At 28.1% G+C, this 23380-nt stretch overlaps 1 protein-coding gene across 1 annotated transcript; it reads left to right on the top strand.

Moving 5' to 3' along the window:
- The first annotated feature begins 411 nt into the window (after positions 1–411).
- On the top strand, positions 412–10458 carry LOC121118594 (uncharacterized). The gene is made up of 2 exons (XM_040713173.2): positions 412–550; positions 7469–10458. The coding sequence occupies exon 2, from the start codon at positions 7510–7512 to the stop codon at positions 7984–7986; it is 477 nt and encodes a 158-aa protein (XP_040569107.1). The 5' UTR covers positions 412–550; positions 7469–7509; the 3' UTR covers positions 7987–10458.
- Positions 10459–23380: the final 12922 nt, after the last annotated feature.

Genomic DNA, 23380 nt, shown 5'->3' with positions numbered 1-23380 from the left:
TTCTGGACCATCGTTAAAAAAACAGCGTATGGTCCCAACTACCATCAAATAACAAAACCTTTTTCTTTTCCTATCTATGCATGTACATTTTACAATAAAGAACATTGTCATGGGTATTATTATGTATACTATTTAGAAACCAACAGAAAACTACATACAAAATAAAGCAAGAGAAAGGTTTGTCATAAAAGAAAGCAAGCTCAGGACGAAAATTCTCCTCTTAACATATATGTATGTATTATTGTTGGGTGTGGGAGGAGAGAAAAAGGCATTGGATATGTTTATTATAGTATTAAAAAAGGGTCTTTTATCATGCAAGGAAGGGTAAGGAGTAGCTCGCCTGATTACGACACGATTAAACTCTAGAAAAATACGCTCAAAACTGAGGAGGAAAGTATTTCTATCTTTCCACACAGTTATTTTCAAGTCATTGAATCATGAAGTGTACACATTAAAAATTGATGTCAAGAAAATAAGCTTCATAAAAAAAAATGTAAAATCGTGTCTACAACCCCTTTCTATATTTATTTATTCCGAATTTTAAATATTGGTAAGATATTGTCTTTTTATAATATGTAGAGGGAAGGGAGTGGGTTGACACGTCATTACGTTTTTGCCATATTGTAGTCGTAGTGTAAAGACAGATTATCATATCCACAATATGTCTATAAACAATATATTTCTAAAAGATCAGCATATTATAATCTTCAAACCTCAACAATCTCCCTTTTAAATTAAAGAGGTTCTATTATTAAAAATTTATTTGGTTTTTAGGAGTGAAAATGAAATGATAAATTAAATTTTGGAAGCAAAAAAAACGACTATCTCCTCTAAACAAGATTTCTTATAAATCACTGAGTTTGTTTATTTTGAGACTGTAATATCAAATTTTAATGCGTTTAATTTTTGTAGAAAGAGCTCTAGAGTGCATTGAATTTGAAGCAGTAAGAATTATCGATAAATAAATATAGAAAATATATATTCTTTGATTTGTGATACTTTTATAACTTTCAATATTTAAGCTTAGGAATCAGGAAGGCTATTTTATTGTCTCGCATCTGGAGATGGTTCAACTATCAACGAATCCTTGATAGTTGAGATCCATCTGAAGATGAAATAGATCAGTGGATGGCTCACCGGAAATATCATATATTTGCAGGCGATTTTCTGCTAATGCTAATATTCCAATGTCCAATTTTTCTGCCGTCAATCCTCCATCCACGACGTTATACATAATCATTTAGAATTAATATTTTTTATCACTCAACTTATGCCTTTAATTTGAAAGTTTTTACTCAAATTATGAACATCTATGAAATAGAGAGAGTATTCAATTAAGTCTACTAAGATCCTCTTATTATCTTTAAAAAAGTATATTTGAATCTTATTAATTGATTTATAAGCTCCGTATAAATTTTGATTAACTCAAATAATAATTATTATCATCAAATAGTTTATTTGTGAGGGATTTTATTAAAATCTAATTTTTAAATAAATAAAAATCAAGTTATGTTTTTCATGAATCATATTTATTCACATACATATACATGTATCCATAAAATGCCCTTTGTTAAATCACCAATCATTTTTGCAAGATTTTATTTGAGCTGATGGCTAATTTTAAGAGTGTACTGCTTTTCATTGAAAGAGCCACATTTCAACAAGCACATTTTTTAAAGTAAGATTAATTAAAATCTTTATAAATAAAGCAAAGTTTTTCTGGACGTTTGTAGAGTCATCATTTTTGAGTGTGTCTTAAATATCTTAAAAACAGCAGTAGTATTTAATAATGAAGCTAAAATACAGTATTTGTGAAACGTCTACATAAAAACAATCTGGAACAAAAATTAAGAAAAAAAGAAAATCTCAATTAATTTTTTAGTTAATATATAAATACATCTCAATATTTCATAGACATAGTTTATGCAATTTTAGGATTATTATTAAAAATGTGTGATGAGTTTAGGAAAACTTTATTTGATTTAAGAGACTTATATTCGCCCCGATATGTGCCTTTTCAAATAAATTTTAAATTTATTTCTTATTTTTATATAGTGACAATGAATTTTGTCTACTTCAAGTGCAATTTGCGTCCCACCTAAATGGTTAACAAGAATAATTTGTTAATAGAAATTGAAGATAATTCGTGGAAGAATACAAATGTAATTCACACTCAACTTTGAGATAAATATTTCTAACTTGCTTTCGTCTTGACGGGCCACATATCATGTAGTGCATCCCTCGATATCTTTTTTGTCAAAAGAGGTAGATGGCTCAGTCTTATCTTTTGTCTCCTTGATATTTTTTTCTTTTTTAAGAATTAATAGGAAGTAAAAAGTGACGGACTATCACTAGTAAAAAAAGTTTTTTTATTAAAGAGGAAACAAAGTTTGATCAAATCAATATACATATTATGTAGATATAAAATAGTTATGTGATGTATGAACATATATATCAAAATTAATATGATATTATGCTACTCCTAGTTGTAAGTAGGCAAATACTGTGTAATTTACACAGTAGGAAATATATATGATTTATGATTTGTATTTTTTAAAGAGTGGTAAAAAGAATGTGTTGTTAATCCTAAAAACATCTGCATTAGAAAAAGAAAAAAATGTTTTTACAATAAATTAATAGATCATTTATGGCCTGTATGTATGTAGAGGGAGAGGGGCTATTTGGCACAAAATTCACCTTATGGTATATTACTGAGTAGGCTGGCTTTTATTGTGGTCTTAAGAAAATCAATAGTTTTATTCTCTCGCCCTTTTAATTGCTTCTAAGTATGGAAATATATTTTTGAGCTAAAATTAGCATATTTGAGATATACCAGTGCTGCCACTTGTAGAGAATTTAATTGGTTGTAGGGATTAATTATATTATTGAAGGTAGAGTATTCCTTAGGATTTTTAATTTTTACTCTTTTCTGAGAGGAAAATTGTTTTAACTAATCTCATGTACTTAATATATGTGGTAGACGTGAGCCTTTCCCCTTGTTCCAGGAACAGCAGGTCACATTTTCGGTCATAAAATCCAACTACAGCAACAACTTGGAGATTTGCATAATGGGGTTCTCTAGCAACAAGAACTACATCATTATCAGCACAACCCTATGCTATACAAGGTAGAATCTAGTGACATTGACCATAATATCTGTCAAACTAAAAGGGGTTTCATCTGGAAAAACGATGATTGTCCAAAGTGGTTTTTTCTTCAATTTCTTCAAAAGTTTCTTGCAACGTGTAGTCCTTTTTGCTTAGTAAAAGGTATTAAACCTTGTCTTTTGGTCCTCTTGAAGCCCAAGATCTTTAATGATTAATCGATTCATTTTCCTCCAGCATGTATTAAACTCTCAAGCAAGACATCGTATAGTGACCTGTCTTCTTTTCGCTTAAATGGCTTTACTTATAGACTTTACCTTTTCTTTGGGTATTGAAGTGCTCTCTCAGACCTTTTGGCTGCTTTTGAGGTCCCCTCATTGATCACTCGGTATCCAGTAGAACGATTACATATGCTTGTTTATTTCCTTCTGCCCATCCTTCTTTTTACAGCTGATTGTAGCTCCTCTCCTCCAAAACATACTCTAAAATGTCAGGGGTATCATGTTGATTTAAGGTTTTTTTTACATGTCCATTTTAGAAACGATTTTCATCATTAACGATACTTATGCTCCGTTTACAAAAGATACAGGATTACAAGTTCTTGTTGATCACTCACTGTATAAATTATATAGGTCATTTTATTATTGGCTATCATATATACAAATGTATAGCTATGTTTTTAATAAAATATTACTAAGTAGTACTATAAGATAGTATCGAATGAAATATGGATTTTAATATTAGGAAATATATATATCAACATATTTCATTTTAAAAATTGTAGAAAAAGAAATATGCCAATGATAGTCTTGAGGATAGTACTTAAGAGATCAATAGCAGTTAATATGATTGACTTATTTGGCTAACTGCCAGATGGTTATGGCTTTTTTTTTTTTTGGAAAGAGGGTTGTGTAATAAAATAAAGGTAACGACGTGTTATAAAATATAATTTTAATTCACCAATCAATCTTCAGAGCACTCCTGAGATAACAGAAGCAGACAAATCGACAGCTGACAACAAAATATAGTTTATAATTTTGTTAGCGAGGTAATACCGTGTAAATAATAATTATGACATCTTTGGAGAAAAAATGCAACACTTTTCAGGTTGCCAATAACAAAAAAAAACTCATAAACTAAAAAAATGCTTAAGATTTACAAGCTTACATACACTCACGAATTTAAAAAAAGAGAATTTATTAGTCATTGTATTATTAATAACAATGAAAATATATATACCATATGTATGTATGTGCGCATAATTGATGTTTACATAGATATATAGATTACTAGAACTATAAGCTCAATTTTCGTCCTATTTTAAACATATTACATGCAATATATGAACAGTGTACATGTTTTTTTTATAAAGTGGGTATGTATTAACGTGATTGAATAATAAACAAACCTACATACTTTTTTTTAATAGTATTTCCTGCTGTGAAGGGATAGGAAATCTCATTTCATTTAATGCTTTTTGTTCTTATAATTTGAAATTGTACAAAAAATAAAAAAAACTTATAATTAACTTTGATTTTCTGAAAGATTGCATTGCCTACTAAAAAAATGTTTTAAAAGGGTGGCTGATATAAGAACTCTTTTTGACTAAGTCCCATTCCTACATTTATGAATGAGAGTAAGCCAATGTATTGTAGATACTTGTGTTTTATTATAACAAATGTTTTTGTCTCGATATATCTATACTTTTTCGACAAAAAATATCTAACAAAAATGTCTTAAAGGAAAATTTACATGTGTCTGCAGGATTTTGGGTTGATAAAGTGGAAGGAGATTTATAAGGAATTTGTCGACGATATAAAAGATAATTTTCAAGGAGCTGTAACAAGTATTTTTCTTAAGGGGAGGACCGTGACCAAGATTTTTCAATTGGGGGAGTATAGGGCTTTGAGACAGAATGTTTGTTTTTATATAAATACCAAATTTGACAAATACTTTTTTTTAAATGTGACAAAAGACAAAATTTAACAAACAATAATTTTTTTTGAAGAGACAAAACATTTTTGAAAAGTTTTAGCGTAGTTTTTTTAACAGGACGATAACGTTTCAAATAATTTATTTTATTTTAAAGAAAAAACAATTTTGAATATGTGAGCTTTAAAATTGTTACAACAACAAAAATAATAGACAAGAAACTTTTCTTTTCGGATAATTTTGGCATAATGTTTTTTAAAGCTATTTTCGTAATGACCTTTTTATTAGAAAAAATGTAAAAAATATTTAAATGAATTATTTGTTTTTGTATTAAACCTCTACTTTTTGAAAAAGATAGTTTTATGATAGGATTTAAAGATAAAAAAATGGAAATATTTTAGAAATAAATCATTGTAATAATCAATTGATTCATTCTAAAAATAAATATGTTTGAATAGACACATGACAACTATCAGTTGTGAGCATTTATCTTCCAAATAGTTGAAAGACGTTGCTCATACTGATCAACATATCCTTTTATTATACACATTATCTCCTTCTAATTGATAAAATATTTAACATATCATTAGGCGTGGAATTACTGAGAAGTAGGAGGAGAAAGCAGGAACAAGACTTAGTGTAGTACTGAATAAAGACACTTGTGAATATCAGCTGCATGTTATTCTTTTTTTTTTTTTTTTTTGGGGGGTGTTAGGGGAGAAAATGAATTACTACTATAAAGGGATTAACTTTCTGCATTTAAAATAACATTAATAATTAATATTATAAATAAATAATATATATTAATTTTATTATGCATTTTTAAAACAATTTACAACAAGGATATGCAACAATTCTTATCTTTAAGGGAAATGAAGTATACCAACAAATTATTGGATAATGAACAAAAAATAAAAAAGAGCATCTGCATTAACTATTTTTCCTTTTTTAACTTCTAAACTAAGTTTTTTCCTTTCAAAAATCCCTTCTTAATTTTTTTATTCCTTATGGATATTTTATGGTATCTACGTGATTTCAGCTGTTGAAGTTTTATCATATCTCCTTTTAATGAGACGATATATCTGAAGTTGAAGGTGGAAAGTGTATGACTAAAGCAGATACTCAAGCATTAAACGTTCTTGCTTTCATTCATTTTTTCTTCGTTTGAATGATTTTCAATCTTAGCTAATTGCGACGAAAATAAAAAAGACAGCTAGGACCGTAGGACAAAAGGTGCTCATAACAGTATAAAAGGTAAGGTCAGATTATTCATTATTTTCGCAGACTATTCATAATTTTGGATGAAGTAGAGCTACTAACCTTAGGTGATTGATTGCTTTTTTTTTCAATTTCAAGTAGCATCTTGTCCATAAAGATTTTTCTCATTTTTATACCGGCCCATAGCAGAAATTAAAATTAATTACATAACTGCAAAAGTACACATTCTGTTATATAAATTTAGATGCACAAAAACGCCATTGCCTACGGTAATATTGAAGAATATTGTTTATAAAAAAATCAAACTTATGGTTTTATACAATAATAAGTGGAAATATAGTTGTACCGAAGTACAAAAAAAAAAAAAAAAAAAAAGTCTTAAGATAGACTGAAAGGAAGGAAGGAGGGAAAAACTGATTAGGAGATCAATCCTAGGACCAATCCTTCACCACTACTTATGAATAATTAATAAATATGTATTGTACTGGGTGTTGCAAAATAAGGAAACACTTAAAGCTTAATTACAAGTATATAACTAATTTTAACTTGTCAATTAATTAACCGATATTGAATCCTTTAAAAAAAAAACAAAAAAAAAAAAGCTTAGAATAGTACATTAACTTTTTTATTCAACTTTTCATTCTTTGGTCTCAATAACAATCTCTAATTGGTATCTGAAGGTACTGTACACGCTGATGGTCCACCATGGACAAAATATTTAATTTTTTAATCGGACCGTCACTAGACCTTTCAGATACAATTTTTAGAGTGCATAACTTTTTTGCAATCGCGGTTACAAATACTGAACATTAGACGAGCCTGTTTAAATATCATGGTTAATTTTTTAAGATACTTGTATTTTGATTTGACTCTTAATTAGAAAGCTATAAACTTGATTTAAAATGATTTATTTTCTTCATCATTTTGTATTTCGGGGCCTTATATTAGCGCTAGCAACAATTGAATAATTTATTTTCAATATTGGACATGCAAATATACGAGTCCCACCTTAAATATTAATTGGCATGCCTCCCCATTATTTTTCATTATGCAATATAGTTTTTAAAGAAAAGAACATATACATATTTTCAATTATCTAGCTTTTTATATATAAAACCTCGTAACTTTGTACATCTGACAAATTTATTGTTTAATTATTGGTTGGCTAGTATAAAAAAATGCAACAAATAATGATATTCGTTTGATTATTTCAGACAGACACCCCAACAAGTTTACTATAAAACACTAAACCAAAATGCCTGTTTTCGGTAACCGCATGGTCATCTCTACAGGGAGCTACAAACACGTGAAAGAAGTCAAAAAAGAAACAGAGAGAAGAGAATCATCCCTGGGAGAATGGGCGATGGAGAAACAAGCACGAATGGAGAGACTAAAAGAGCTTCAACATCAGATTCGAAAAGGCTCAGTTGACAGCACGGGCAACAACTCCAGTCAGCATTATGATCTACTCACAGGAGATTCTCCACGCGAACAGTATCGTCGAGCATCCATGTCAGTTGTCAAAGATGACATTATTCGAACAGAAAATGAGGATTCCAGCAGTATTGACCGCTCAAGAAGCCTTGGGAGTTTAAATAAGAATGATAAGTTGTATTTCTCCTCTTCAGCCTGTTCCTCTCCAGAGCATATGCAATACAGTGATACACATCACATTGTTGAGTGTAGTTCATCTGATAAAGGGAGATCATGTGATCAATGTTGCTTATCGTAAATATTATCTAATATAGTTTTATTTTATTTTTTTTGCAAGTGGAAAATTCCATTAAGCTTTTGTTACTTTTTTCGTTTGATCATGCTGAATCTGATACTATCTTTCTTTGGTTGGGGATCCTATCATTTATATATAATATGTATCGGTATTTTTTACAATATGTTTATCTACATAATTATAATAATTTCTTTACTGTATAATTCAAATCCAAATTTATAGAACCATTGACAATCATAATAAGTAATGATTTTCAGACTGAAAGTGAGAAACGTTGTTGCTATATAACTTCATTTCCTTCTAGAAGGCTCTTATGAATTTGTGTAATTTCGTCATTCTGATAGAACTAACTCCCCTAAATAACTATCAAATAGCCCCTTCAAACAAACTATTGATTAAACATCTCTTTAGTTAACCTAATTTATAACCAGGGCAAACTGCAGATGACTTACTTTTGAACTCTTTTATACTTTTATGTAGTTCTAAGTTCATGTCAACTTCTACTGCAATATTTTTTTCTCTCCCTTTTTATTCCTTTCTACTTTTATATAACTATGAATAAGCCAAATAAGCATGGTAAAAATACCCTACAACAAAATATCCATTCTAGTGTTGGGGTTCGGTATGAAAATCTAAGACAACACTAAGACCCTTATCGTTTTAAGTGGACCGAAATAATACGGTAATTTAAAGAAGTTTGGCCTGAACATATCTCAAACAATATTTTTTTCGGCATTGGGCTTATAAAAAAATCGGCCTGGATATATCACATTTAAAATTTGTCCAGTCCAACTATGTAGATAAAATGTTGATGAGGTCATTTGTGGTTTATAATTACATACATCGACCTTCAGTTGCGTCATTTGAAGTTAAATGTGTTGCATTAATCATATTTGTACAACTAATAAATGAGGAGAAGATCGGCCTATAGATTGCCCAAAAAAAAAACCAAAAAATCGCTTCACGATTTGAAAACAATTAAATTTCGCCATATAGTCCGAGATCGAGGTCTGGACCAAAATATTATTCTAAATCGGTCTAGAAAAAGACTTAAGACCTTACCGAAAATAAAAGAATCATTCTCAGACCGAAAGATACTTTTTATTTTTATGGTACGGGCTCAAATCCAACTTTTTTTGTAGACTGAATTTGACTACGAGATTTGTCCGGACCGAAGTTAAATTAGATAGAATTATAACGGTCTCAGACCGTTCTAAGATTTCCAGACTGAAACCCAACACTACTTTTACAATAAATTACTATTCTGCTTCTACGAATCATAGAGCGAAATAATATATACAAGTGACAAGGTATGCAAAAGGCTGTTCCAGTGCATTCAGCTGTTAACTTTGGCCTGTTTAAGGGAGATTACTTTGCCGAAACAGGCATCTATTTAATTGGTAGATTTTGTTCCTCCGTATTTTAACATAATATCTACAAGTAGACCAGACACAAGAGCTGCATAAAACTGATCTAGATCAGAATAATTGTTCTTCATATTCCAAACTAAGCCATGCAGTCAGATAAATATCCTTGTCACCTCCATATTTTCCTTTCTTTATGCTACAATTACATATTCCTGCATTTTTCATTTATTTTTCATAAATTAAAATTTTACAAAGTATGTATTTTAATTAATAATGTTATAAAGCTCAAATTTTGTACTTAATACGACTCTACCTACAATCTACATATTATATCAAATAATTACATATTATATTAGTAATTGTACATATTATATAAAAAAAACACTTGTTATGTTTCTTCAACTCATAATAATGTCCATCAATAACGTAAAATGTATTTATACTTTGTGTCCATTCATTAACTAATACTGTATAGTTTTTAGTGTGTTTTTTGTTTTGTTATTCTTTCATATGTGGCCCGTCAACACAAAAGAAGGGAAGAATGGTTTTTACCAAAATTTGGTCTGGATAGTATTTGTACATTTTTAAAGAATGAGACATATGTGACCTGTCAACACAAAAGGAAGCTAAAATGATTGTGCTCAAAATTGAGTATTGTAAATCTAATAAAATTTTAAACTATTCCTGAACCTCTTGGTAATAATCCGGTTTTTCTCCTTTTCTTGACATTTTTTCATTATTATTTTATGTTGACGCACCACATATGATGTATTACTTACTTATTTATTATTTATAAGTATGGTTAATCCTATTTCTAAATCCATATCTACTCCTCCAAATGAAGAAAACAACATTTATTTAATTTGAGAAAAGACTTGTTTTGAAACTAAAATGTTTTTAACAAATCGAATATATAAAAGGCATTCAATACTGCCTTAATCTGTAAATAGATATAAAATATTATACGAACCATTCTATTAGATAAAACTATCCTTTTTGTAAAATAAAAAAAATAAAAATTCCCCTTCTTGAATTTAATGCTACTTACTCTCTGTATTTTCAATATCCATAATTTAAGTATTTACAATAAATGAAATTATCATTTGTGTATCAATGAGTACATTTATTTCACTACATGCATAGCAGGCATCAGTGGTTGCCTATTAGGGGGGCTAAGGGACTCTCCTGCGAATGATACTTTGAGGGGTGACAAATTTAGAAAGCTTGAAAATGAAAGACGAAAGATACGATGTCTATTATAAAATATCAAGATCTAAACTTTCATGACATATAGGCATAGTTGTAACAAATATGAACTGTATGTATGTAAAAAAAAAAATCCAAAAATTAACATAGTTATAATATTTTCTTTATATTGACGCACGGTCTCTAGTATCCAAGTCTTCTCTAATCATAAAATTAATGAGCTGTTTCCTTACTAAAAATAAAATACATTTCTTTGTTATTTACAACTCAATTACTTTTCAAAAGCAATTTTATCATAGTAAATGAAAATAATGTCAAAACCAAGTTTTGTTAGTGTATAACATTTAAAATAAAAAGTGCAATGATCTGATAACAAATATATGTATATTTTTTTTCATTTTATCCCTTCTTCCAAAAATATGGGCTTACCATTTTCATTAGCGGTTTTAGCTTTCATGTTGTCTTGAAAGTCCCCTATAAGCACCACATAAAATGAATAATTGAATAGATGTTGTATAAATAATAAGTAATATACATTATTTGGTTTTAGGAATATAAATCGAAGGACAATATGGGAATTTTGTTCGAAAAATGATATTTAATAGAGTGGAAAAAATAAGTATTTGATCCCTTGCCGATTTTGTAACTTTGACCACTTACAAAGAGGAGAACAATCTATAATTTTATTGGTAGATTTACTTTATCAGTGAGTTTTACATATTATATGAACTAAAAAAGTGTTTGGTGGAAGAAAAATACTGTCCTTATTTAGGACTGAAGACTGCAGTCCCTTCCAGTTCAGTCTTGGTCTGGTCTAGTTAAGTCTTGCATATCAGTCCTATAACTGATAAGTTTGGCCCTTGATGAACTAAGTCATCTTCATTTCTACTTCTTTTAATTAATTCTACTACTGAGAAACCGAATGACTGATAAGCTTAAGGACCGGCCCTAAGACTGGACTGAATAAATAAGGACTGACACAAAACTAAGTATAAGTATGTGTTGAGGGTATTTCTCTGCTAAAGGAAAAGGACGACTTCACTGCATCGAAGGAAAGATGGATGTACCGGTAAATCTTGGGCAACAACCTTTTTACCTTAGAGCCGAGCTTTGTTAAAAAGGAGGGCTTCAAGATGAAATGCATTAAGTTCATGGAGTAGCCTAGCCAGTTTCTGAACCTCAACCCCCTTAGAAAATTTTTATCAGTAGGCAAACTTACAAAAATTGCCCTAATGTCTGAAATTTGTCTTTTGGCGACATGTCCCTTGGCAAATAATCTGCTCACAATATTATTTATGTTACGTAAAAGTAGAGATTTTGTACAAGTTGTAGATAAAAACTCGACCTCTATAGTCATTTACAACAAAAAATTAATAAACAAGGTTATTCTGTGACTTCATGGGGTAATTTTAGTTATCTAGTTTAAATTATTCTTTTTTATTATTTGAAATAATTCTTCCTCGAGGTGTTAATTATAGGTAGATATGTTTTTTTGTTTCTTTTTTTTAAAAGAAAACTAGGATCAGGTGGGAGGGAGACATATGGTACACTTGAATTGAGGCCCTTCTTAATATCAGCTGCCTGTTTTATGATTTTGAAGGGAGAAAATGAATTACTACATTATAAGTAGGGGAACCTTCTACATTTAAAATAGCATTAGTACAGGGAAATATGATAAATTAAAATTCATATATATTTGTTTTATTGTCTTTTTTAAATCAATTTACAAGAAAGATAGTGAGAATTCTTCTTTTTAGAGGAAGATGTTAACACTCACCACGGCTTATTAAATAATGAACAAAATAGAAAAAAGGAGCACATGCATCAAGCATGCTTTTTTTAAATTGCTATTGATAGTTATTATTTATATACAATCCCCTCTTCAATTATAGTGTAGTGACTGATGCCTATATTTTTATTATTGTAAAACTACTTATAATTGAAAAACAAAAAACCCTTCCACGTTCAGCTAAAATGCCCATAAAATAATAATAAATTACAACTACATGTTTGGTTATAGAAGTATAGGATATATAAATAACTGAATTTTATGAACATTTTAGTTGCAGAAATACTAATTCCCTAATCAATTTCAAATTTTAATAATCTGTAAAGTAGGACGTAATTTTATAGGCATTTCAGTTGTAGACAAACATACTAATTCAGTTTTTTAATAAAATATTAGTTATCCAGTTTCAATTGAAGTTTTAAGAAATTACAAGTTTAAACACTAGAAAGACAGCTAAATGTATAACTCCTTTTACGACGGAGAGATTGTTTCCATATAATTACAAAATGGATGTTTAAAAATATTAAGCAAGTTAAAAAATGGAGTAATTACTCTCCTCTTGGCTTCCCTGTCGAAAAACGATATATATATATATATATAAATGTTAACCTGGTTCGAGTATTGAGGACAAATAAAATTATTTTTTGACTTAGCTCATTTTGTACAATATTAATATTCATGTTCTGATAATACCTAATCTTTTACATGACTATATTTACATATTCAACATTCAAATGTCTTATTTTATTCCCTTCGAATTGTTGTGTCTTGAACAGAGGGAATGACTTGAAGTTGACCAAATCAACATATATTTTTTTATCAATAGATAATTGATGTAGGTTATCACTCAGTAAATACTCTTTTGTAACATATTAAATGTCTGTTCATTTCATTTTTGTTTTGAAAAATGCTTGATTTTCACTGAACCCGTCGTTGAATTGTTATCTATATAACTTGCAAGAATATGGAGATATGAAATTTTATTTTTTATCTGCCATACTCTTCAATAATGCTTATGGATTAATTAATAGCATATTTGTGAATTTTCTTTTTTAAGAAAGTCTGAATTGGCTTCAAGATTTTCTCGTTTTCTGTTTTCTTATTTTATAGAAATTATATAAATCCTCAATGTTTTAATTGTTTACGCTATTTGGTGGAATTGATGAATCATATGATAATAATAATGTCTTACATCTATTAAAAGCTATAAAATTGCAATTTAGAAATTGGTATCTGATAATGCTTTTTATTGTAAGGTACTATTTCTTTCCAAGTTATCATGTAAAAATATAAATTTTTCCTACAACTATTTGTTTTGTGTTCTTTTAGCTCTCTTGATGTTTATATATATTTTACGAGATTTTTTTTGGTGTTTTATGTTTGAAATGAATTCAAATGGGATGTTTGGTTATAATTAAGGGGGAGATTTTAAATTTAAATGTTTATTTAGGATTTTTATTTTCGCATTCCCTCTTAATTATTATTTTTTTATGATGTTGTTTATATTGATATATATTTATCTGAAATAAAGCACATAATAGAAGAAAAAAAGGGTTCATAATTTAAAATCAACTATACTGTTCAAAAATTTGTTTGACAGTCTCAAAACTAATAAATATGCATATTGCATTTATAAATGGGTGTTGATATGATTTGAAGTAATTTTTCTATTTAAAGAACTCTTTAATTTGATTTAGATGGATTGATAATTTGAATATTAGAATTATCTTTTACATATTATTTTCTGAATTACAACTCTTCAATTCTACAAATTTTACAATTCATGAATAATAGAATGAAATGAATGATTTAAATATCCATTTTGTTTTCTGCTCATTTTAAAAAGAAAATGTAAGTGTTTGAAGTCTAATAAAGCAGAATGGATGTCTGACTTAACATATCATTTCAATTAATTATTTTTTTGAATAAAAAATACGTAGATTGTTACTTGTTTTGTTTTTTTACTCATCTACCTTGACTCTCATTGTATTGGTTTTCATTATATATACTTATCAATTTATTACTACTTGATTTAATGTCGAAGATATATGATTTATATGAAAAAAAAGTTTGGTTAAGTTATAAAAGTACCTATAGCGAGAGTAGAATTATAAAATATAATTCATTATCCTATGTTTTATATATTAATGTCATGTACAAGATTTAATAAACAATGGATATTTAAAAGGAAAGATTGAATTAATTGCATTTATATACGATCTGCTTTAAAAAAATAATTTAGAGCACTGACCTTCGAAAACTTTTTTCAAAACAAGATTGATTTTTTTCTAACTAAGCAATCATTTGTCGAGAATCTTCTTTCATATTATCTTAAGTAAAAGAAGGGAGGTTTTACTAAGCAAATCCAGCAATTGACAATCATATATAATTTTCAATACCTACAAAAATTCTTAATTGATTTTACATTCTCTGAAAGTATAAAGAAACTATCGTAAATATCTAACGTAAAAAAAGGAAAATAGTTGCAAATTTCATTTTTGATATTTTTCAACTAAGTATATTTTATAATTTTTTCCCACTCGTTAAAATTAGACACATTTCTTTTTGAATGTATATACAGTTATTATTTTATAACAACTACCGTTTATAAGTAGAATGCATTAGATAACTTATTTGAATTAAAAACGATGTGTAAGATCCTGTTTTTTGCTATATTTTTGTTTTACAAATATATAGCAAAAAAAGTTTTAATATTATTAGATTAAAATATAAATTCATCTTTTATAAGATCTTCTAAATCTTTGATGAAGCTTTTTATTTTGTAAATGAAGTTATAATTTTTATGAACGACTCCACATGATATGATATATTTTTTTGGTTCCGTAAAATTAAAATTAATATTCAATAAAGTTGTTTGAATAATATTTGATGCTCACTACTAAATTAATGTAATAAATAATCTTCAATAAAGATGATTTTTACGAAATTACTTTGAATCTTCTAAGTACTCTCGGTAAAAAAATCAAGTGGAACCAATCAATCTTTCAGAATCATGCTCCATTTGTTATTTTTATGAAATTTTTAATATTGAGCGATTAATACTACTAATAAATATGCCTTTTTATAAGTAACAAAGTTGGTTTAGGTCATTTTGCTGCAAAAAATTTCACCACCGGTAATTTTGCCGACTATATTTTTACCACTGGTAATTTTACATCAAGGATATTTTGCCACATGCCATATTCGCCGCCTTTTTATGTTTTTCTGTTATCGGTTCGAACTTTACTGTTATATCTCGATCAGATTAATTATATAGCTAGGAGAAGAAATAAAAAATGAATAACATATAATAGCAATATGATCACATAACCTTTTATGATTTTTAATTAATTTTCATAAGTTGACTCCCATATGATTTAAAGCTATGTATGTTATAAATTAAAAAAAGATATTATATAAGATTCGGATTTTTATATTAATTTATATGAAACATTAAGAATTCGTGGCATTTCATACTCAGTCATTGATAAAACGATCAATTCAATGTATATGATAATTAATAACTATTATCTACCTAATAATTAACAGTTGCCAATAAGAAAATGACAGAAGGCTATTTACCAAATGTTTCCTTTTCCTTTTGAGAGTCCAAGTTGAGGGTGGATAACATAGATAGTCTGTAGGCTCCCAAAAAGGCTTACATAAATAATACTGCTATCACATGAAAGTGATTTCCCCCATTTTGAGTTATTAATACCTAAAATAAGCTACATAAAATTATACAACAGTCACTGAATGAAAACAGCTGAAAAGAAAATGAAAAATCGAGAATATAATAATTCATAGCTTTGCCTCGGAAGAATTCAACTTTATTCGACGCAAGCCCAACCTCTCATATGTGTACGTGTGAAAGAATATAATCCAAAAGGAAGTAATCAAAATTTAAAAAACATGTCTATGACCTGTATTCAGTTTTACAATTAGTAAATACAATGTTTTTGTAAACCACCTGTTTCTATATATTTAATATATTTTATACTTTTTTTTGTAATCCACTTTTTACAGAGTGAATTGGCGTTCACCTTTTATTCACCATAAAAAAGTAAAATTGATTAACACTACACCGGATGCATGCCACATAGACTGTTTTTTACAATAATGCAAGTCAATCTATATTTATTCTTAAAGTATATAGAGTAGAATTATGTGTACATAATGGTATTGAGCTCTCTACAGCACATGAAACTATTAATTATGTGAAATGCAGACATAATCGAGAGGAGAGGTCTTTAACCTTTTTTAGTTGGATAATTCTTGAACAAGAAACAAATAGAACAAAGAACTTCCACAAGTAATATTTTAAACTTGATTTATAATAATTTATAATCTTATTCCTATTGACCAATTTGACATCTTAATCAATCTCGACAAGAATTGTCTGACTCCATCTGTGAACCTTCAAATGAAGAATCCTAGGTGATAGAGATAGCCTGGAATTTCTCCGTTTTCAATCTTTAATTCTTCTTTGAGTATAACAGGGACTTAGACTTATACCATGTCAGCGATTCCTCTGTGTTATTCTTCGTCATTCGTTAGCACATGTAATAAAGATTACATTAAACATAGATGTTCTATTGTCAATAATTGAAGAATAATGATAACAGCTTTGGAAAATAAAAAAGAATCTTCAGTTTATTATTCCAAAAATTAAGCACGCTTTTTGGTCATATTTTATGCAACTCTAGTAATGCTATGTATAGAGTTTTGTTGTTATTGGCAACCTAAACTTTGTTTTTTATATTCTGAATTTATTATTAATCTTTCATTCTTTTGGAGAAAAGTATGTAGTAAATATAATTGAATATTTTGCTTATGTCCTTGCTTGTTACAATATGCAATTTTAGTTTATTTTCTTCATTCAACAACTAATTTTATGTAAACTTAATGACAGCTAAGCTGTTCTCCTCTCACGTATTCTCCAAATTGTCAGGGTTACCATGTTCAATTTCGATTTCTTTTTTTTTAACATATCAAAAATCCTTACAATTTACAATCATAGTCCTTATCTACATAATCTACTCTGACATATATTGAGTATTAATCCTATATTTACTTACATATGTTAAACCAACCCCTTCAAAAAGAATACTTGTATACTCTTATATAGATACACTTAACATTGATATAAATTTTTATTTCATTAATTACCATTAAAATTTATTGTACATGTAGTAATGTACATACTATTTATTTCAAAAGTAGTGATACATTAAAGCACATACTTATTTATATTTATACATAAGCACTTATTATTATAACTTCCATTCAATTGTTACACTTATTACATAAGGTATAACCAATACCACAGGTCACATTTAGCTATGACTATTAAGTCTCTGTTTGTAATTATGCACCCTCATTCCGTACGGAAAATGACACCGTTATTCAAAAGAATTTGACGTATCTCCCACAGAAAGGGAGAGTAGGACTGGACTTACCTATTGTAAGCCCCTTTGTGGAACAGATTGAGCGTGGCCTAAATCCAAATCTGGGTAGCTTTGATAATAATAAATAGTGATGTGCCGCGTGCAACTCAATTTACAAATCATATGAAAAAAGAAAAAAACAAAACAATTAATTATGTTTAAAGTTGTAAAAAATATGAACTGCTGGTATATAACAATTAAAAAAAAACCAAAAATGACATAGTAACCCTGACAATTTGAAAAATGTTGGGGATAAAAGTAGCTTAATAGTCAGGAAGTTTTCTGATGAAGCAATGAAATAAACACAAATCCCGCTCCATATCTAGCAAGGACATAAGTAGGAATCACTCCAATGTTGATCCTCAATTCTACTCCGAATCCTTACCTTATAACTCCCCATGAGTGTTACTCTTTGTCATTTTCGAGCACGTAGTTTGTTTTTACTCTCTACTTCCATGTTCTTTCTTCAAGAATAATAGAAAAATGATAACAACTTTGGAAAGTTAAAAATACTATTTAGATTACCAAATAGAAAATAGTATCTCACGCCTTTAAGTCATTTTTTATGCAATTGCAACTGTGATTTTATATTGGTGTGAACAGTTGATTATTGTTTTGAGCTTTGTTAGAAATAATTCACGTCCCAATATAATTTCTATCAGCTGAGTAGTATGCCAATAACTTAATTTCGTATCATTTGGCCTCATCCCCCCTCCCTCCCTCTCCAACTCCATTGCCAGAAACAATTTTAATCCAACAACAGAGACATTTTAAGCGGGTTGGTATTGTGAAGAAAGCAAACCACATATTATTCCAACATACAATCAAAAAAGTAGAATGTTCTCTCCAAAAAACAATGTACATTTTTAACCGAGAGAGAGAGAGAGAGCGGAATATAACTAAATAATTTAATGACTCCTATCACAACATACAACACACTTCATTTCGATAAATATATCCTTATTCCATGTTTCCAGCCCCTATTATACAATTTTATTTTATCTTTGTTTGATAGTTCTAGATATACCCCGTTTTGTTTTTATCTTTGTGTATACATAGAGTGTGAGGTTAAATCAAAATATCAACAAATTAGAAAATATATAGTATCCACAATAGGGTTTTCTTTTTTAACTTATTTATCTTGCACCCCAAAATACAATTTTGGAATTTACAATAGATAAATATGTTAAATAATATTATAATTCTATTATTTTGCCGCAGGACTGCACAATTCTCGATCGTTTTGTATATAAACTACTATAAGTAAACAACGCTTTTTTCCCCATAGCACATAGTTAAAAGAAGTATGTTAAAAGCGTTTTGAAGAGAATGAAATCATTCGAATCCTTCTTTAAATCAGTAAGTGTTGACAGAAATATTCTTTAGTCTTTTATACATACAATTTATATCGATATTTCATTTGTTGACTTTTTTTAGTCTTTTCCTTTAAAAAGAGGTAAATCCTTTTTCTATTTGAATAAAAATATCTTATTTGTGTATACAGTTGCAAATTATATCTAGAACCGGGCCCGAGTATAAAACGGGGCATGGGGAAAGTACCCCATTAAAACCAGTTATGTTTCTTGTACTAATATAAATGGGTCATTCCATAAGATGTTTTCACGGGGAAATGGATTTAAATCAAATTTTGTAAGTTGTACTATTGACTAGACCAGCTCAAAAAGGAAATTGTGGAGCTGTAACTCAATTCAACTCTGTGTTCTTAGGTATTAAAGAAGGAAAAAATCTGCATTTTGATCAGCAATATCTTGTAAACCAATTCAATGAAATACAGGTATTATATACATAGTTGAAAAGCTAGTTAATAGCTAAAAAAAACTATTTTCAAGTTTTTTTTGTTATGAAAAAAAAAAAAAAAAAAGTAAATCTTACTTTAGTTTTTTACTTTAAATTTTTCAAAGTTATTGGTCTAGGATTTTTTTTAAATGCTAGCTGTGTAAAGATAAAACACTTATAAATCTTATTAAAAAAGTGTTGATTGAAAATTCATGGAATTAGGAGTAATGGTACTACTTATAAAAATAATAACTTTATTAGATATATAATAAAATAAGAAAACAAGCTTTCAAAGGCTTTAAAGTAAAAAATATTAAATGTTATGCTATATAAAGTAAGTTAACATTTTTTTCCCCCCTAGAAACGTTGAATATTAATCCATATCTAAGTACACATCTTCCATGAATTCCAATGTTATTAGAACAAGGTTAAGCAATAAGAAAATTGCAGGGAAAACACAGCATATTTAATAAATATGCTGTAACTCACTCTCTTCCTATTACTCATGACGCAATTGGGAAGCTTGTTAGGGTAAACATAATAACTAAAAAGTAAAATAATTTTTGTCTAAAATGTTATCAAAGATAGGTTGCTGGACATTTAACCATATCCAACCTCATAATTATGAATTTATTAAAACTTAATTTATCAATGATTTAATCCTTAATTTAGGGTATATTATTATTGATATATTACTTTAAACATACATAATTCGATAAAATATAAATATATATTACTTCATGTCCAAAGGTTAATTGGTAAACAGCTTTATGGTCCATAGAGGAATATATTTAAGACCGTACAATATACATCAAACTAAAATAAATGATTAAGAAGAACATAGTTCACATATTTTTATAGTCGCTGAATTAAAATTAATTTTTCGGATATATTAATTATTAGATATATGTGATTACCTAAATTGGGTAGAGCAATTGCCCTTTTTCTCTTACGACTTACTCGTAATATTTTTATTAAAAGTTTGAAATTGTACAATGAATAATATCATTAACGTAAAATGTTAATGCAAAATAGAATAAACAATGCTTTATAAATTCGAATTCAATATGTATTTTATTTGGCGATAAAGTTACTTTTTCGCATCTCAGAAATAACTTAATGTATCTTTGATTAAAAAGAAATATCATTTTTAAGTTTAAAAATTGCTGACTAACCTTGTTATAACAACCAATGTTATGAAAGCAATGTAATTCAGCAACAGAAGAAAAATAGATCATATAAATCATATCTAAAGTTTGACTGTGTAATAGCTATAATTAGTTTTAAAGGAATAATACAATGCAAGTTATTAGCTCTAAATAAAAAAGTTTTGTTTCTTTCTATGTAGAATAAAACCATCCAAAAATAATACTGTAAACATCTTAAAAAGAATAGTTGAAAAATATATGATAATTGATAAAGCGACAAAGTTTGGAATTAATAAATTAAAAATTCTGATAATTCATAAAAAGATAAAAGAAAATTTAAAACCAAATTAAAGAAAGCAAATTCAGGTATATTAATATGTACGTCCGAATTAAAAATCTCATTGAATCACAAAAAAAAAAAAAGAAAAAAAAAAACCATTTTTCCTGATAATTGCAGTAAGATGTATACAGCTTCAAAATAGAAAAATGATATGAAAAAAAAAAAAATTGCAATCTGCATTGGAGTAATAATCATCTTAAACAAAATCCTAAATTTTTTTGATTAAAGAAGTGTCCTCCATTGCTTCATTCAATTACTAAGAAAATATATATAATTATCTTATATCTAATTATATATGTGTAAAGTTATATAATAACTCTTATCAATAAGGCAGCAAAGGAAAATATCATAATAAATTAAGTATTTAATAGAAGTATTTAATAAAAAGTTATATTGTATATACTCGTATATTAAACTTTAATAAATTCATCATTATGAGGTTATACGTATATGGTTAAATACGTGTAATGTCTAGCAACTGCTTCTTTGATAACTTTTAAACTGCATTTTTACTTGAATCGATTCGAGTTTCCCATTGACGTCATAAGAAATTGAAAAAGAGATAGTTATTTCATTAATCTGTTGTGTGTGCCCCACGATTTTCTGGTTTCCTAACCTGTCCTAATAATATTGGATGAGTTCACCCTTTTAATTGAATTAACAAGGTAAGTTCTGTGAAGGAGACTCATAGTCGCAAACAACATAAAGAAAAATGTCCAAAAATGATGATGTGACGTCATCTGTGTTATCATAAAAAGCTAATAACTTGTATTAGAATAAAAATATATTTACGACCACGTATCTCCCCAAGCTAACAGGTGCGTTTCATTATTTTTTAAAAAAAAGCTTTAGAGAGTACAAACAGCTAACACTGTGGTCTAATAGTTTTTATTTTATGTTTAAAACTTTGGAAAAATGCCAAAAAATATCTTAAAATTTAGTGATAAATAATTAATGGGGAAATAATTACGCAATGCCTAGATTACGTATACTTTCAATTAATGACTTCCATTAACAGAAAGTAATCACTCAATCGTATAGATTGTTAAATCAAAGTCTTCCATTACTTTGTACATATGTACAAATAACTGAATAAGACAATGAGAGATTCATTACGAAAAATAAGAAGTACCGAGGTACGAGTAATTACAATTACAAAAAAAAAAAAAAAAAAAGATTATAATAATGTGTCATGTCAAATATCAACTGGCAGTTTACATAGAATTCGTGTGTAATATTCAAGCTTTGTTTTGAACCTTTACGTAATATTGTGTAGATATAATCACATATTTCAAATTAAAGAGCTATTTAGGTATATTTATTCTATAAATCCAGGAATACATGATTTGGAATACTCCTTGTATGGAATGCAGATACTTTTTTTCCTTCCTTTGTTTTATGATTACGTACGCAGTAAGGCCCATTTTTTCTATTTTTCTATTAGTAGACCTCATAGCTATGAAGGTAGAGAGAAAATTGAAGAAATTAAGGCATTCCCCATTTATTTTATACTAGCAGGAGTATTCTACGTTGATTGGAGTTATTAGCATAGATGAACAGACAAAAGATAAAAAAACATTGTTTTTATAATATCCATAAATGTGTAGAGTTGCATGAAATATGACGATAATTGGCCATCAACAGACTAAAAAAATATATATTATTTATTCATGAGCACACGTACTTGTAATTACCTTTTGATAATCTGTCTTCAAGAGATTAAATATAATGCCCAAATTTGAAGTCTGTCAAAAAAGTTATTTTATTATTTTTTATTCATTTTGTATATGTAAATAAGAAATATTTTTAAATAATTCAATATATTCTAATCATTATTATTTTTGTATCCGATAACTTTCTGGAGTTTACTAGTTTGTGATGATCTGTTTCTTCATCCTTTTTATGATTAATTTATGCATGTACTGCTAATAATAAGAGTTGGGCTTTTGTAATGAACGAGTAAAAAGGTTATTTTTATTATATATATTTAATTATATTTAAAAGTGAATTATTAGTTAAGAGTCTTCAAGACACCTCAGTTCTTCATTAATTTTTCCCATATTAAGGAGCTTGATCTGTGAATTATGAATTGTTTGACCAATTTATACTTACGATATTCAAATCTTGGAAACCAATTAGTATTTCATTGTTTTATGATGTTTTCAGTAGTAGTACTGGACATGGGATTTATTTCAAGCCATTTGGTGTCCCTATCATTTACTGTAAGGGCCATCGTTTTACCATTTGCTTGTGGAAATGGACGACCTATGATATCCAAGTTTATGTGATATTTTTTTTTACAT

Source organism: Lepeophtheirus salmonis, chromosome 5 (genome assembly GCF_016086655.4).
Source record: "Lepeophtheirus salmonis chromosome 5, UVic_Lsal_1.4, whole genome shotgun sequence".
NCBI lineage: Eukaryota > Metazoa > Arthropoda > Copepoda > Siphonostomatoida > Caligidae > Lepeophtheirus > Lepeophtheirus salmonis.
Note: the sequence above shows the minus strand (reverse complement) of the source record. Positions and strands in the feature narration are given on the sequence as shown.

Excerpts from the sequence above, each read along its gene's own strand:
- LOC121118594 (XM_040713173.2), top strand. The coding sequence starts at position 7,510 with ATGCCTGTTTTCGGTAACCGCATGGTCATCTCTACAGGGAGCTACAAA.